At 50.7% G+C, this 14,029-nt stretch overlaps 1 protein-coding gene across 11 annotated transcripts in view; it reads right to left on the bottom strand.

Annotated features, from left to right (window-relative positions):
• LPIN3 (lipin 3) overlaps positions 1–14,029 on the bottom strand; it is a 74,119-nt gene that overhangs the window by 10,569 nt on the left and 49,521 nt on the right. For 9 of the 11 annotated variants that reach the window (XM_084646071.1, XM_084646069.1, XM_084646070.1 and 6 more), the window contains 7 exons: positions 7,531–7,731; positions 6,763–6,858; positions 5,676–5,947; positions 5,167–5,274; positions 4,246–4,366; positions 1,727–2,207; positions 590–689 (listed from right to left, as the gene is read on the bottom strand). In XM_084646071.1, the coding sequence (XP_084502197.1) occupies positions 590–689; positions 1,727–2,207; positions 4,246–4,366; positions 5,167–5,274; positions 5,676–5,947; positions 6,763–6,858; positions 7,531–7,722 (1,370 nt within the window). In that variant the 5' untranslated portion in view covers positions 7,723–7,731. Of the gene's footprint in view, positions 1–589; positions 690–1,726; positions 2,208–4,245; positions 4,367–5,166; positions 5,275–5,675; positions 5,948–6,762; positions 6,859–7,530; positions 7,732–10,923; positions 11,030–14,029 lie in introns of all 11 variants that reach the window. The other 2 variants (XM_084646072.1, XM_084646073.1) reach the window with 1 other exon arrangement.

Consider the following 14,029-nt stretch of genomic DNA (forward strand, 5'->3'; position numbering starts at 1 on the left):
AGTTCAATGGCCTGCTGCGGTTGGAAGGAACTCCATGCAGAGCTGTTCTGCTGACTCTCCCTGGCAGCCAGGCTAGGGGACCAGGGGTGGTCTCCACAGCTGAACACAAGTGAGCAGGATCTCCTGCTGGGAGAAGTCCCAAACAGCCCTCTCAGGAAAAAACTTGGGCCTAAGGTGTAAGTCTGCAAGTACAGACCAGTCTTAAAATAAGAGATCCTTAAAAATTAAGGCAAACCCCAGAAAAAGAGGGGTTGGGTTAGTGAACAGCATACACTGTATGCATGTTGTAGTATGAGTGCAGTTCTGGCATAAAGTAGAAGCTAGACTGCCTTGAGATCAATTATACTTAGAAAGACCATTAAAAACGCTCTCCAGTCCCATCTATATTACAGCACAGAACTGTGCTCAGTGTATCTAGGACCGCAGTAAGTTTATCTGGATCAGTTACCTCCAACACATTGTTTCAGTGTTCACTCCCTCCAAGTCAGTTACTAGAACAAGCTTTTCTGGCTGCAAGGAATCAAAACCCCTCTTGGGCCAAAGAAGGTGGCCAGACCCTGCTCTGAAACCAGCCAGCCAAAGGCCATACCTTTTGGGGAAATAAAGGGCCACCTGCTCCTCGTCCAGATTGGTGAGGTCCTCCAAGTAAATGTCGCTGGGACCCAGGTGAGAGCTTCTCTTGGTGGAGCCTCAAACACAGACAGACATACAGTGAGACCAGCATTTTCCCCAATCCATCAGTCTCTTACAGAAGCACCAAGACTGTTTCCCCCCCAAAGACTTTAAAATTCCCTTTGAAACAGACACTTCAGCTAGACCAACATGGTGTTGCAAAGACTGCAGGACACAGAATAGCGCTAGTACAGGAGAACCTAGATGTGAAGCCAACTATAAGGCAAAAAGGGAAACTGATGCATCTATTTTCACCCTCCAAGTTCAGTAGCAAGGAAATAAGTCCAACAACTCTCCCTGGTTGTTAGCGTTACTCTGAGGGGTTTGCAATAAACCAAACTGCTGTACCTATGCCAACGTATTCGATTTTTGCCTTGCTATGCTGGGGGAAAGCCAAGTAGCTCCATTAAATCTCAGTTGATGTAGCTCTGGATTCATCCCACAGAAGAAGCAAGCTGTGGCTCAGTGTCACTTAAATGCTAGAAACCCAATATCCTTGAATATTGGAAAGGATGAACAGCAAGGCACACAGCTGAGCAAGAATTCTGCATAGCTAGTGTCAGCCACAAAAGGGAAGAGAAGACAGAGCAACCCAGAGACCTGCTGGACTTGCACAAAGTGAGGTGCATAGGCCAGGACGACTCAGGCAACAGACATGGCATATTTGAGGGATAAGGGAGGGGACTGGTATTTGGGATGCAGGAGGGGGGTTGCCAACTGAAAGAGGGAAGTTGGAGGTGCATGGTGCTCTGGAGCTTGCAAAGCTGGTGAAGAGGAGATGAATTAGAGTGCTTGCCACCAGGGGAGCCAGAGAGCACACTCACCTTCCCAGGAGTATCACAGGGAGCTTGGGGCACCATTGGGCAGGGGAGCTGCAGAATGAACACCCCACTCCCAAAGCACAAGGGCCTCCCATGCATGCTCAGAAGAGACACCTGGGGCTGGCCTGGATGGAAGATATGGATATCACATGCACAGCTCTAAGCCAGGTGGCCTAACCCCATAAACAGAACTACAGCAGTCTGCATTCTGCACCATCCAACCTGCTGCTCACCCTGCCTCCTTGGGCTCTCTGGTTTGGTTCCTGGCCTATCACTGGGTTCCATGCTCTCCGAATCAGCCCGTCTTGGGGCTGGGGCTGCCTGCGCACAAGAGGGATCCAGCTCTAGGACTTGCTGGTTCTTCACCACATTCTCTTCTCCTTCCACAGCCTCTCCCACTGACTGTTTCTGTGGGCCCTGCTCTCCTACTCGGGGAAGAGCAGTCTCTGGCATACTCCCCACCGCAGCTGCAGACTCTGCTGAGAACTGGTCTTTTGGCACACGGGGGCCATTCCCATTTTGGAAGACGGGCGTCGGCCTAATTACAGGTGTGGTGGAGGAACAGGACGTATCCCAGGAGTCTGTTGTTTTCAAGTCTCCTTCCAAACCTGCCATGATGGCTTGGAAGTGGGTCGCCTGGCTCACTGGAGTGGTTGCTGTCGTCGTGATGGTCATAGTGGACTTGACTGGTTCGACTCGCTCCAATTTACTCACCTTAAGAGGAGGAAGGAGGGTTAGTGAGGGAGGGGTAAAAACAAAAAGGGTCAGCCCTTTAAAAGGAAAGGCAAAAATTCTCCTCCAAATGGCATCCTTTCCCTCCCATGTGTATTTCTAGGCCTCAGCTGGCATGGTATCCGCATGGAGTGCATGAAGAAGAGAGTCAATAGCCAGCACAGGGATTCTCTACCTTTCTCTTTCTGAGCCCCCTCCCACACGCTATGAAGACTCCATGGCCCACCTGTGGCACAATAACTGGTTTTCTGCATATAAAAGTCAGGGCCAGCATTAGGGGGCAGCAAGTAGGGCAACTGCCTAGGGCCTCATGCCACAAGGCCCTCTCCCCTGTGAAGCTACATTGCTCAAGCTTCAGCTTCAGCCCCGGGTGGTGGGATCAGGGCCCTGGGCTTCAGCCCCATGCGGTAGGGCTGCAGCTTTCTGCCAAAGGCCCCAGTGAGTCTAATGTTGGCCCTGCTTGGGGGACCCCCTGAAACCTGCTCGTGGCCCCCTGGGGGGGAGCCTGGACCTCTGGTTGAGAGCCACTGAGCGAGTGGATGCTCTGTGGAACTTACACCAGTGATGGGAGCTCACCAAGTACCTTCTAACCCCAAAGCATCTGCTCCCCCAGGACTCTGGCACTATGGAAAGTTGCTGTACCATATTTACTGAAATAAGCTATATTAGTCCAAGACCTTTATCCCAGTATAATTGCATCACCCAATGGGGCGGGCAGGGCTACTTTAAACCATACTGGTTTCAGACAGAGCTAGGTAGTGGACAAGGAGTGTGTCTAGAGTAGCCCTTATGGAGAAGGCTTCTGCAGACGGCTCCGTTTCACATATACAGATAATCGAAGAAAGACCGACCTCAGTTCCACTGATTATCAAGAACAAGCCGTTGTGCACACATTACACAGAAAATACATGTTCAAGGTTGCAAAGTTAAGCACTCAAAAAATGCCAGAATTAAGGTTGCACATGGATATCCCTCCCTCCTCATGGGCTTGATGCACGTACAATTGATTGGCCCAAGTGTAAATACCCTCCGGCCTCATTGGGCTGTTCTCTTCTGGCTAGTGAGGGTTCGACCAACAAAACCTGAACTGGCAGATGCAGCCACAGTGGGTAGCCAAGAGAAGGAAGCACTGGACTAGTGCTATTCTGTAGGATCCAATCTAGCGTTCAAGCTACAGGGACAATATCCCGTAGAACGTAGGCACTTACTGAGAGTCAGAACTGAGTCTATGTCTGTGGGTTACACTTTAATTTATATTAAAAGCAAGGCTGGGACTAAGCATTAGACCAGGGGTGGCCAACCTGAGCCTGAGGAGGAGCCAGAATTTGCCAATGTGCATGGCCAAAGAGCCACAGTAACATATCAGCAGCCCCTCTGCCCCGTCAGCAGCACCAATCAGCACTTAACCCTCCATTCCCACGCCTCCTGCCCACCATGATCAGCTGTTTTGTGGTGTGCAGGAGGCTTGGAGGAGGAGCAAGGGTGCGGCAGACTCAGGGGAAGGGGCGGAGTAGGGCTGGGGCCTGGGGCAGAGCCAGGGGTTGAGCAGTGAGCACCCCCCAGCACACTGGAAAGTTGGCGTCTGTAGCTCCAGCCACGGAGTTGGCGCCTATGCAAGGAACCGCATATTAATCTCTGAAGAACCACATGTGGCTCCGGAACCACGGGTTGGCAACCCCTGCATTAGACCAAGACCAAGTGAGTCAGACATACTAGAGATAAGAAATCCCCCTCTCCCCCCGGCCCTTCTCTTAAGAGAGAGACATCCTACCCCCTGACCGTTGCTCCAGAATAGCCCATGCAGAATGCACAGATGTCTTCAGACAATTGCGGCACTGATTCTATTTCCCTGAGTTGAAAGAATTAAGCTGCCGCCTGAATCCTGGGACAGCCATGTTCTCTCACTAGACCATGCACCAGCTGCCCACCGACACGTGGTCAGAAAGCCAATTTCCCCCAGTCTTTCCAAAAAGCAAATTTGTTTAGAGATTGCTTACTCCATTCCCCCTCCCTTACCTACCTGAGGGAGCCTCCCCCAAGTCCATTGCATGTGGGATTCAGCTCCAAGAAGAGATGGCTCAGAGGGTTTGAGCTCCAATTCAGAGTCACTTTTGGGGGAAGACGGACAGCTTGGAGTGAGGCTACAGAGAAGAACCAGGAAGTCAAGCAGAACCCTTTCCATGTGCACAGCACCCATTTACATTAATTATTTGTATTACAGTAGCACCAGGGGCTTCAAGGCCCCACTTGAACAAACAGAGCTAGTCCCTGCCACAGAGAGCTTACATTCTAACTAGCCAAGACTGACAAGTGATGGGAGAGGAAAGTGGCAGAGAAATTGGAAGTGATTTGCCAGAAGTCACACAGCAGGTCAGTAGTGGAGCTGGGGATAGAACCAAGGTCTCTCAAGTCCCAGTCCAGGACCCGAGCTGGTGGCCTACACTGCTTCTGAAGGCTTGTCAACATGGTGCATTAGTGTGCACCAGAGAGGTGTAAATTCTAGTTCACACCAGTATGTCATGCACCAAATAGCTTGCACGGACTCTGCTGGCACACACTAAAAGTTCCCAAGCGTGCACTGATGTAGGCCTGTTTTAAACATTACCACATCAATGCACACTTGGGAACTTTTAGTGTGGGACACACTAATGCATACTAGAATTTACACATCCCGGTTCACTGTTTGGACAAGCCCCGAGACTCCTTCAGGCCCCAGTTTCCACCACCACCACCCATGCAGATTTGTCCTTGCTGCTTCTCAGCTCTGCCCACAGGATCTGGGCCCATTCAGGGCTTCTAGCTCTTCTACTTTCCACTCACCCCTTACTGGGCCAGGGAAGCTTAATATTCCAAGTGCCGTTCCCTTGCTCCAGCCGGCTTTCTAGTCACCCCATCCTCCAATACACCCCACTGTCTCATGGAACCTTCAAATGACTATTACCTCTGAGACGGAGCCAGCTCCCCATCAGAATAATGATAGATCTCTTTGGATTGCACAGTCCCAGCTTCCTCACTTGGGAGGTCAGTGAAGGAGAAATAAACTGAATCACTGTGAAGAAAGAAATAAAGTAGAGGGGAAGATGGAAATACCAGTATTGGGAGCTATTACAAAGTGACACCCTCCCCCTAATGCAGAGAAAGGAACTAGCCAGGATGTTAACCCAAGACTATCAGTATCCAGAAGCTAAAGGAATACAGGCTTAGCATTTCTACAGGCTTCACTTCCCCATGGTGTTGCAGTAACATTAGCTACTAACAAACCACCCCCCATCCCGTTGGGAGGCAGGTAGTGGAAATTGCCGCCACTTCACATAGAGAAACAGCGATTAGGTGGCAAGTGAGTTGCTGAGTGCCACCCAGGAGTCAGTGATGGACTCTGGTTTCCTCGCCTCAGTCCACCAGACCACACTACCCACAAGGAGTCCCATCCAGCCCCCTAGCAGGGCTCACCAGGCAGTCAGCAGCTTGCGCTTTTCCTCGAGAGTCCTTTCACTGTCAGTCCCTTCCTGCTCTTCCGAAGTAGAGTCCGCTGCCTCCTTCGGCTTCGGCTTCTTCCTGCGCCGCCTTTTCTTACGAAGGGATGTCGTGTCAGAGCCCGATTCTTCTGGCTCTCCAAGGAGGCTGAGCTGAGACACAGTGGATGCCTTGGATGGTTCGGCCATGAGATCTGGGCTCTCTTCTAGAGGGATAGGGGAGGTGCACAGACAGGAGGGGATCGTCTCCTATAACAGGTGGGAAGAGGCACAATTGTTAGCCTTTGACCCCAGCCCTGTGGGGACAATCTACACAATACATTTCATTCAAGGACATGACAATTTTGTAATGATGAGCCCTTCAGGTCTGGTACGTGTGGAATACACACGAGGACACCTTTGTTAGCCTTGGCCCGTAGAGACTGTTGGAAAGTTCCTTTCAAAGTCAAATTGGCTAAATGCAATGAGAAGGTGGGATCAAGACTTAAAAAAAAGTTAACGGTGCAGAGCGGACTAGGAACTGGATACGCAGCCTTTTCACCTCTAGGTCAGTCGGTCTAATCTAGCAGCAGCCAAAAGTCAGCACAAGGGGGTTGTTGGAGCAGGATGGACACCCCCTCACAAGACCCCACGCATTGTCAGGCACAGCAGAAGCACCAAGATTCAAGTCCACCTCTCTGCTCTGACCATTGATAAAGCCTCAAAAAGGGGGCTGGCTAATCACTATGCTGTTCATCAGGGTCCTGGAGATGCTCCAGTTCTGACCTCCTCTACATTGCATCATAAGCTCCTTGACAGAGGGACCTTTCCATGCATTACACCCGAAGAGAGAGAGCGCGCGCACGCAAGAGTACTATACACACACTCCAACAGCCAGCAAGGGCAAATGGCACAACTCCAATGTAGAACAGCATTCTCTCTTCCACTCCCCATCCCTCTTGCAGTAGGCACAAAGTCAGGAAGATACAGAAAAAAAATGAGCTGGCTGACAAGAGGTACAGGAGCCATTTCAGGGCACTCAGAGGGGTACATTCACCTCTTCCCAGCTATTGAACATGGCTTACCTCATTCTCCTCTGACTCCTGGACAAAGAAGGCCTCTCCATTGTCTCCCAGCTTCATGTGCAGGTCCACTGGTTCCCCGTTGATTTCTATGTCAACCTGACAAGCAGGGGGCGGAGCGGGGGAAAGAGGGGGAAAGCTGGGCTTGGAATCCATAGAAATCTACCTCACCCAGCAGTTCCCAGGCAATAAAGTCACACACAAGACAAGAGGGGAGTTCCATCCAAAGCACATTTTCCCTGGGGACCTCCTTCCATGCCACCACAGCCACATGCCAAACCCTCTGAAAACTAGGAGGGCTGCAGACACTAGTTTTTTTGGAGGAGGATGGAATTCTGCTTGGCAAAGGAGTCTCCGGTGAGTGAGTCCCGTCCCCCCAGCAACTGGAGAGAGTGTGTCCCATCTTATGGGGCTACCTGTCCCCATCAAGACTCCTCCCTGACTGCAGGCCTGTTTCACTTCCACCTATCACTTGGTAAATGAGGGACAGAGGTCTTCTCACATGTAAGTGAGGGACGCTCTCTCCCCCAAGCTGCCTGCTGAGGATGGTCTAGCTTCAGAGAGGGGGAAGCGAACCATTCCACAATGCACCAGGGCTGTGAGACAACCCAGGCAAATGGCAGGGCTCTCTGTCTCCACCTTCAAGCCAGCCTCCGTGAACTTAGTTTCAGGAAGAACTAGAATGGAGGAGAAAGGAGGGGACCTAAGCAAGTAGACACCAGTGCTCCCTAGCACGAACAGCACATACCCCATCTGGAGGGCATCACTTACCACTTTCTCCCTGGAGCGCAGGACTCCCAGCTTCCCAAAGCGCACGTGGAAAGGTGAGCACCGGAAAGAGCCATCTGGCTGCCTCACCACAATGATGTCAATGCATCCCGTCAGGGTGGCTGGGTTCAGGCCCTTGTACAGCTCCTTCACAGTGATCAGCACAGTCTCAGCCAGCTGTCCCACATAGTTCATGGTCTGACACTGCAACCAAGGGAAGTGGGGAGAGACTCAGGGGGGCTGCGAGAGACCTGGACACCAAGTTGTCCAAGGTAGAAGAGTCAACAAAAGCCTATTTTTTAAATATAAAAAGTCAGCAAGCATTGGAGCAGGGGTGGGCACACTATGCTCTGGGGGCCACAGCTGGCCCTTCAGCCATTTTAATCTGGCCCTTGAGCTCCTGCTGGGGAGCGGGGTCTGGGGCTTGCCCCACTCTGCGCGGCTCCCGGAAGCAGCTGCATGTTCCCCTCTCTGGCTCTTATGCCTAGGGGCAGCCAGGGGGCTCTGTATGTTGCCCCCACCCCAAGCGCTAGCTCTGCAACTCCCACTGGCTAGGAACTGCAGCCAATGTGAGCTGCAGAGGCAGCACCTGTGGACAGGGCAGCATGCAGAGCTGCCTGGCCACGCCTCTGCACAGGAGCAAGAGGAGGAACATGCCCGCTGCTTCTGGGAGCTGCTTGAGGTAAGCACCACCCAGAGCCTGCACCCTGATCCCCTCCTGCCCTCCAAGCCCCTTGGTCCCAGCCCAGAGCACCCCCCCCCCGGCCCTAGTCTGGAGCCCCCTCCCACAGCCTGAACTCCTCATTTCTGGCCCCACCCCAGAGCCCTCACCCTCTCCCACATCCCAATCTTGTGATCATTCATGCCCCGCCCCCATACAATTTCCATACCAAGATGTGGCTCTCAGGCCAAAAAGTTTACCCAACCCTGCATTAGAGCCACAAGACTGGATTAGTCTGAAGAAGGGAGGTCTATGGAGGGGGTTAAAATTACAACTCATAAACAAAAGGAAAATGGAAACAAACTAATGGCCCAGAATTTCTGTTTTAGAAATTAGGTCTAATTGATAGACCAAAACAAAACCAAATAGTGCAGGGGGTGGGCTATGCTGCCCAAAACCCATTTTTAAAGGTTCTAGAGAGAGAATTCGGGGGGGAGAAAAGAGAAGATCATAACACAGAGGTGGGAGAAAGGGGTGAGATTCAACATGGCTGCTGCTTTCTGGAAGCTGGGATCCCCCAGAACACTGTTGGGCCTTCACTGTCCTGGGTGTCCTGACCAGACCATGCCACAGAGAGGGAACCAATGAGACCAGTTTTGGCTAAATCCTTAACACCTGGAATGTGAGCCTTGGGTCCCTGCTGCCTCCCCCCGCAAAATGTGTCCTCTTTTTCCCACCTTATTTCTTTCCTTTCCCCTCTTTTTGCCTTACATTAAGGAGTCTGGCTTGATTGGCCAAGACCGCCCTTTTTGCAACATTGCTGTGAGCACATGACCAGAGGCAGCTAAAAGCTATGCTCTAAACCAGTGGTTTTCAACTTTTTCTCATTTATGGACCCCTAAAAACATTTCAAATGGAAATCTTAGGCATAGTTTGCAGATCCCCAGAGGTCCACGCATCACAGGTGGAAAACCACTGCTCTAAATAGCCCCACGCTGGTACAAGTTTGCCAGCTCTTAGAGAGGCTGATTGGACCATGTGCCATGCCCGCATTTCTTCAGCGGCGAGGTTGCAAGTGAGAGAGTCAGCACTAGAGACAGAAGCTGTATTTCCTATTTCTGCTGTTCTTTTCTCTCCTTTTATGTGTTTGTGTCCTGTTTTGTTTTCAAGGAAACAGCAGCTGCTGTTTCTCCCTCACCCCAGGAAAGTTATTGCTATCTTTGAAAGACCAGCAAACAGTGGGGGTTTTCCCCTTTAAGGCCCTACAGCTGAAGGGAAAGGCAATGAGTAAGGCTGCAAGTCTGGCATGGAGGTCACAAATGACCTCCATGACTTCTGCAATGCCTGGTCTGGGGGCTGCCTCAGCCCCCTCCCTACAGCAGCAGGAGTTCGGGTGTGGGAGGGGGCTCAGGGCTGAGGAAGGGGGTTGGAGCGTGGGAGGTGGTGAGGGCTCTGGGTGGTGCTTATTTTGGGGGAATGGAGGGGGGGTCCCCAGAAGCAGCAACATGTTCCAAGGCAGAAGCACAGCCAGGGAGCTCTGCATCCTGGCTCTGCCTGCAGGCACCACATCCATAGCTCCCATTGGCCATGGCTCCCAGTCAATGGGAGCTGCAGAGCAGGTGCTTGGGGCAGGGGCAGTGTGCGGATCCCTCCGGGCTGCCGCCTGCCCAAGAGCACCCAAGGTTTAGGCAGGGGTATCTAGGACAAGTCATGAACAGGTCACGGGCCGTGAATTTTTGTTTACTATGACCTGTCCTATGACTTTTACTAAAAATATCTGAGACTAAAACATAGCCTTAGCAATGAGAGATATTGTTCAAATAAAGGCCTATTACGTTACAAATGCTTTAACTGTTTTTCCCTCTTAAATCTTTTCTTAAAAAGACACAGGAAGAAAAGAAGATTTTCTGATGGTGCATTTGCCATGCACCTGAGCAGACAGTTCATCCCTCAAAACCTCAAACCATATTTAACTGTTTAGTGTTGTGCAGTGACAGATGACCCCTTGGACTCTCTGGGCCCATGGATTCCATCAAAATGAACCAGCCATTCATACCCCCAGGGCACATACAGGTGCCTCCCGTAGGGAAATCATCTTTCACTTCACAGCCATTTGTGCAGCCCCCCACCCCCATGGGGTAAGTAATACAATGGGAATAATATTTAATGGGGAAGGGGAGGCAGAGAGGTTAAGGGGGCTTGGTCAAGACCATGCAGTGAGTCCATGACAAAGCCAGAATCAGAGTCCAGACCTCCGGCTTCCCAGTCCTGTGTTCCCACATGCTACCATACTCACCCATACTGCTTACAGACCAGAGAGGTGTTTCCAAAGAGGGAAAAAATGTGCCATTCTACTTTGTGATCAGTCAAAAAGAAACCCCTGTCCACACCCTTTAACATCAGAGAATAAGCTAGTCTCCTCCCTGCCACGTAGGTCTTCAGACCATTCCCTGCTGCAGGAGCTCTCCTTGTAGGCCAGAGTCCTTGCCAGCGGCATGCGCACACCCCGTAGAGGGGAACAGGATATATAGATGAACGCCCAAGGCAAAGGAAGTACTACTCTGTGATAAAACAGAGATACGATCTAGCAGAAGCCAAGCCATGGCTCCTTGACACTAATGTGATCAGCACAAAAGAACTAGACCAACTAGAGTTAAAGCTTTCCTTGAATTATTAGGATGTCTCATGGGACCACCACTCAGCATTGACAGAGTTTGCTGCCACCGCTTACTTACAGGTCAGCTATTCTGCTGAAATTCTTTACTTGGGTCAGAATTCTCCTCACTTCTGCATGGCAGATCTCAGCTCTGATCCTATGTTTTTCTTTTGGGAGACCCAGGACTGTAACGACAGCAGAAGAGAGAACCACTGTGCAGATCCAAGGAGAGATTTTTGCCCTCTTTTTAGCTACATAATATCACCTGGGTGAATAGAGAGCCCACCCCATGGGATGTGGCCTTCAGCTTGTTGGGAAGCGACATTCCTGGGTTGACTGACATGGCTGTTGCTTTGTAACCTGGCTTCCCACTCCTATCTGCACATGCTGTATTTAGGCTTCATTGGATTGCCTTTGAAGTCAACGGAAAGACTCCTGTTAACTTCAGTGGAAGGTGAACCATACCCCTTATGAACACAGTATGTGCGGTGTCTCTCTTTGGGAAGATGGAGAAACCTCGGCAGGGGAAAAGCAACATACTGCCAAACACAAAATATTCAAAACTCATGAGCCACACCCTAAGATCATGAATTAAAAGGGGTTCTTGTTTACCTTCTGGTTTGAGCCTTTAAAGGGTTACATTTTCAAGCTTTCCCTGCAACTGTGAAGGCTAGACACTTTATTAAAAAAAAATCCGAGATTCTCACATATCTCCATATTTTGAAGAAGGCAACAGATATCACAAGACTGGGAATAAAATAGTGACAATTGGCAACTCTGAGCTCGCATGCATTCTTCCTACTCCTGGAGGGTCTGCCACCATGCAAACCGGCATCACCACGTTTCCCTGCAGAATTATCATTAACGGGTTACAGTTATCACCCTATCACTGTACTCTTCAAAAGCAGATGGCAGGCGTTAATTTGCAGTTGAATGCTAATCGGTATGAGCCATTTCACTTTTACATGGATTGGCATTTGCCATCCCAGAGGTCTTTAATCCCATAATGAAGTCACCAGCAGTCACTTTGTACTGCGTGATCTTCTTATTGGGACACCCTGGCAGATGGCCTTCTGCACCATGCACGTAGCTGTCCAAATTAGAAGAGGCCATGGAAGAGAGGTGGAAGACATCCAGAGTAGCACTATACTGAACAACAGAAGTCTCTGCACTTTACACTCATTAAAGGCCAAATCCCAACCACTTCTGATTTGGAACCATTTCACAGCCACTACATACAGGTGTAGATGAATCTCCACTAGAGTGGAAATTGTTAATACTTTCCCAGTTAAGCAACAGCCGTTGCCATTCACCATCATTTGGCTCCTGGGGGTAGATCCCAGAGAAGCAGTCATTCCGATTAAGTGGACTAGACTGTGCTGTAAGTATGAAAAGTTAAGGGCTATTTAGTTGCAGGCTGGCGGAGGACTCAGACGGCTTTGGAAGGCCACTTGCATTAGGCACTCATGCACCCCAATCACACAGCTTTTGGTTTTCATTAGCAAGGAAACCCTGCATGGCCCATAATCTTCATATCTTATCATTCCCAAAAGGAGGTTAATCCTCTCTTTGCCACACACAGCAGGCTGCCAAGATGCTGAGGATGTCACAAAGCCTTGCAAATTGCATGGTACGCACTGCAGTTTTGCATCAAGTGCTGGAACTTCATGATGATACAAGTGGGATGCACTGGCATGCCAAGATTCTGTGGCACATTGTATGCAGCCCCCCAGAGCAGTTGGCAGGAACTCATGTGTAACTGGCAGCCAATCTCCTCCTGGCTAGCACATGGAATCCCAGCAGAAACCTCTTGCTAAGCAAGGCATGAGAGCTGGCTATTCAGCCTGGCCTCCATTTTGAGAGGGGGGCAGGGAGACAGTCAGTACCCAGGGAGTTACAGGAGTTTGATTTCTTTCACAGCTTCCCTGGACTTCCAGAAGGCTTTACAAAGTCTCCCAGGAGCCACCACTTCAGGAAGCTGCAACAGGGCCTATGGGATAGGTACCCTGGGGCAATGAGACTGAATAGCCATGTGACAGCCCCCAAGTAGACACAGTAAAACTGCAAGCACAGCTGCCCAACGAGTGGCGACACACTGCAGGGCTGATACCAGCACCCGTGTTGTCTCACCAACTCAGTTCTCTGTGTAGATGCAGCCGTGGACCAGAGACCAAGGCTATGGCCACCATTCATGAACTGCATTAAGAGGGCTAGCAGTGGAGGCCACAACATCTCTATTAACCTCTTCTGGTAACAATAAGATGGGGACAGGAATCTCTCCTGACAGATACAGTTCCTAGAACTAAGACCTTTGTGTTCTTAGTGACCTCCCTTCCCCCCCACCCCCATCCTCAGCTGTTGGGAAACTAACAGGTTGAGACCGAGAGGGGTGGGAAAAGGTTTCCAGGCTTATTCACCAAGCCCCTGTAATAGTTAGAGGAAAGCAGGTTGGTATGAGATGGCTGAGCCCAGCTGGCAGTGCTGGGTGAAAACAAGTACTGAGGCAGGGAGAGATTAAGCATTGCCTTGTTAAGCTGAGTAAGTGGCAGACCCCAGAATGGAACCCAGAAGCCCTGGCTACTAGCCTTCTGCTCTAGCTACTAGGCCACCCTACCTCTCGAAGACACAGGCATACAATCTTAGTCTGCTGGCCTGCACAGGATGGTAACAGTTGTTCTGGACATGAGCCAGAAAGCCAGTTTGGTAGCTTAGCGGCAAGTGCTCCTCTGCTACACAAGCTTCCCAGGTTCAAATCCCACTTACTCTCTGAACTAGGAAGGACAGCCAGTGTGCCGAGGCCATAATACTCAGCCTGATTAGCTCCAAGAGAGAACAGACTTCCAGTTACTCTGTATCAGCCCCCAATGGCTGCCCGAAGCAGCATGAAACCAGACTCCAGAGGAGAGGTCAAGATTTCAGCTAGTTTCCTCCTGCTGCCATACAGGCCCCAGATCCCATCTCTGCATGTGACCCTCATCCCAGGGGCACCCCAGGAGGCAGAGCTAGGAGGAGCTCACAAATCCTGCAGATGAGGGATTTAAAGCCACCTCCCATTCACCCAGCAAGCCAGCCAATGCAACGCAGCCAGCAGAGACCTTGAGAGCAAACACTGTGGGGAAAGAGAAGGATTCCTTACCCAGATGGAAGGGGACAGCTGAACACCATCAGATGCTGCCTCTTCCCCA

Source organism: Lepidochelys olivacea (genome assembly GCF_965140295.1).
Source record: "Lepidochelys olivacea isolate rLepOli2 genome assembly, chromosome: 13".
Classification (NCBI taxonomy): Eukaryota; Metazoa; Chordata; order Testudines; family Cheloniidae; genus Lepidochelys; species Lepidochelys olivacea.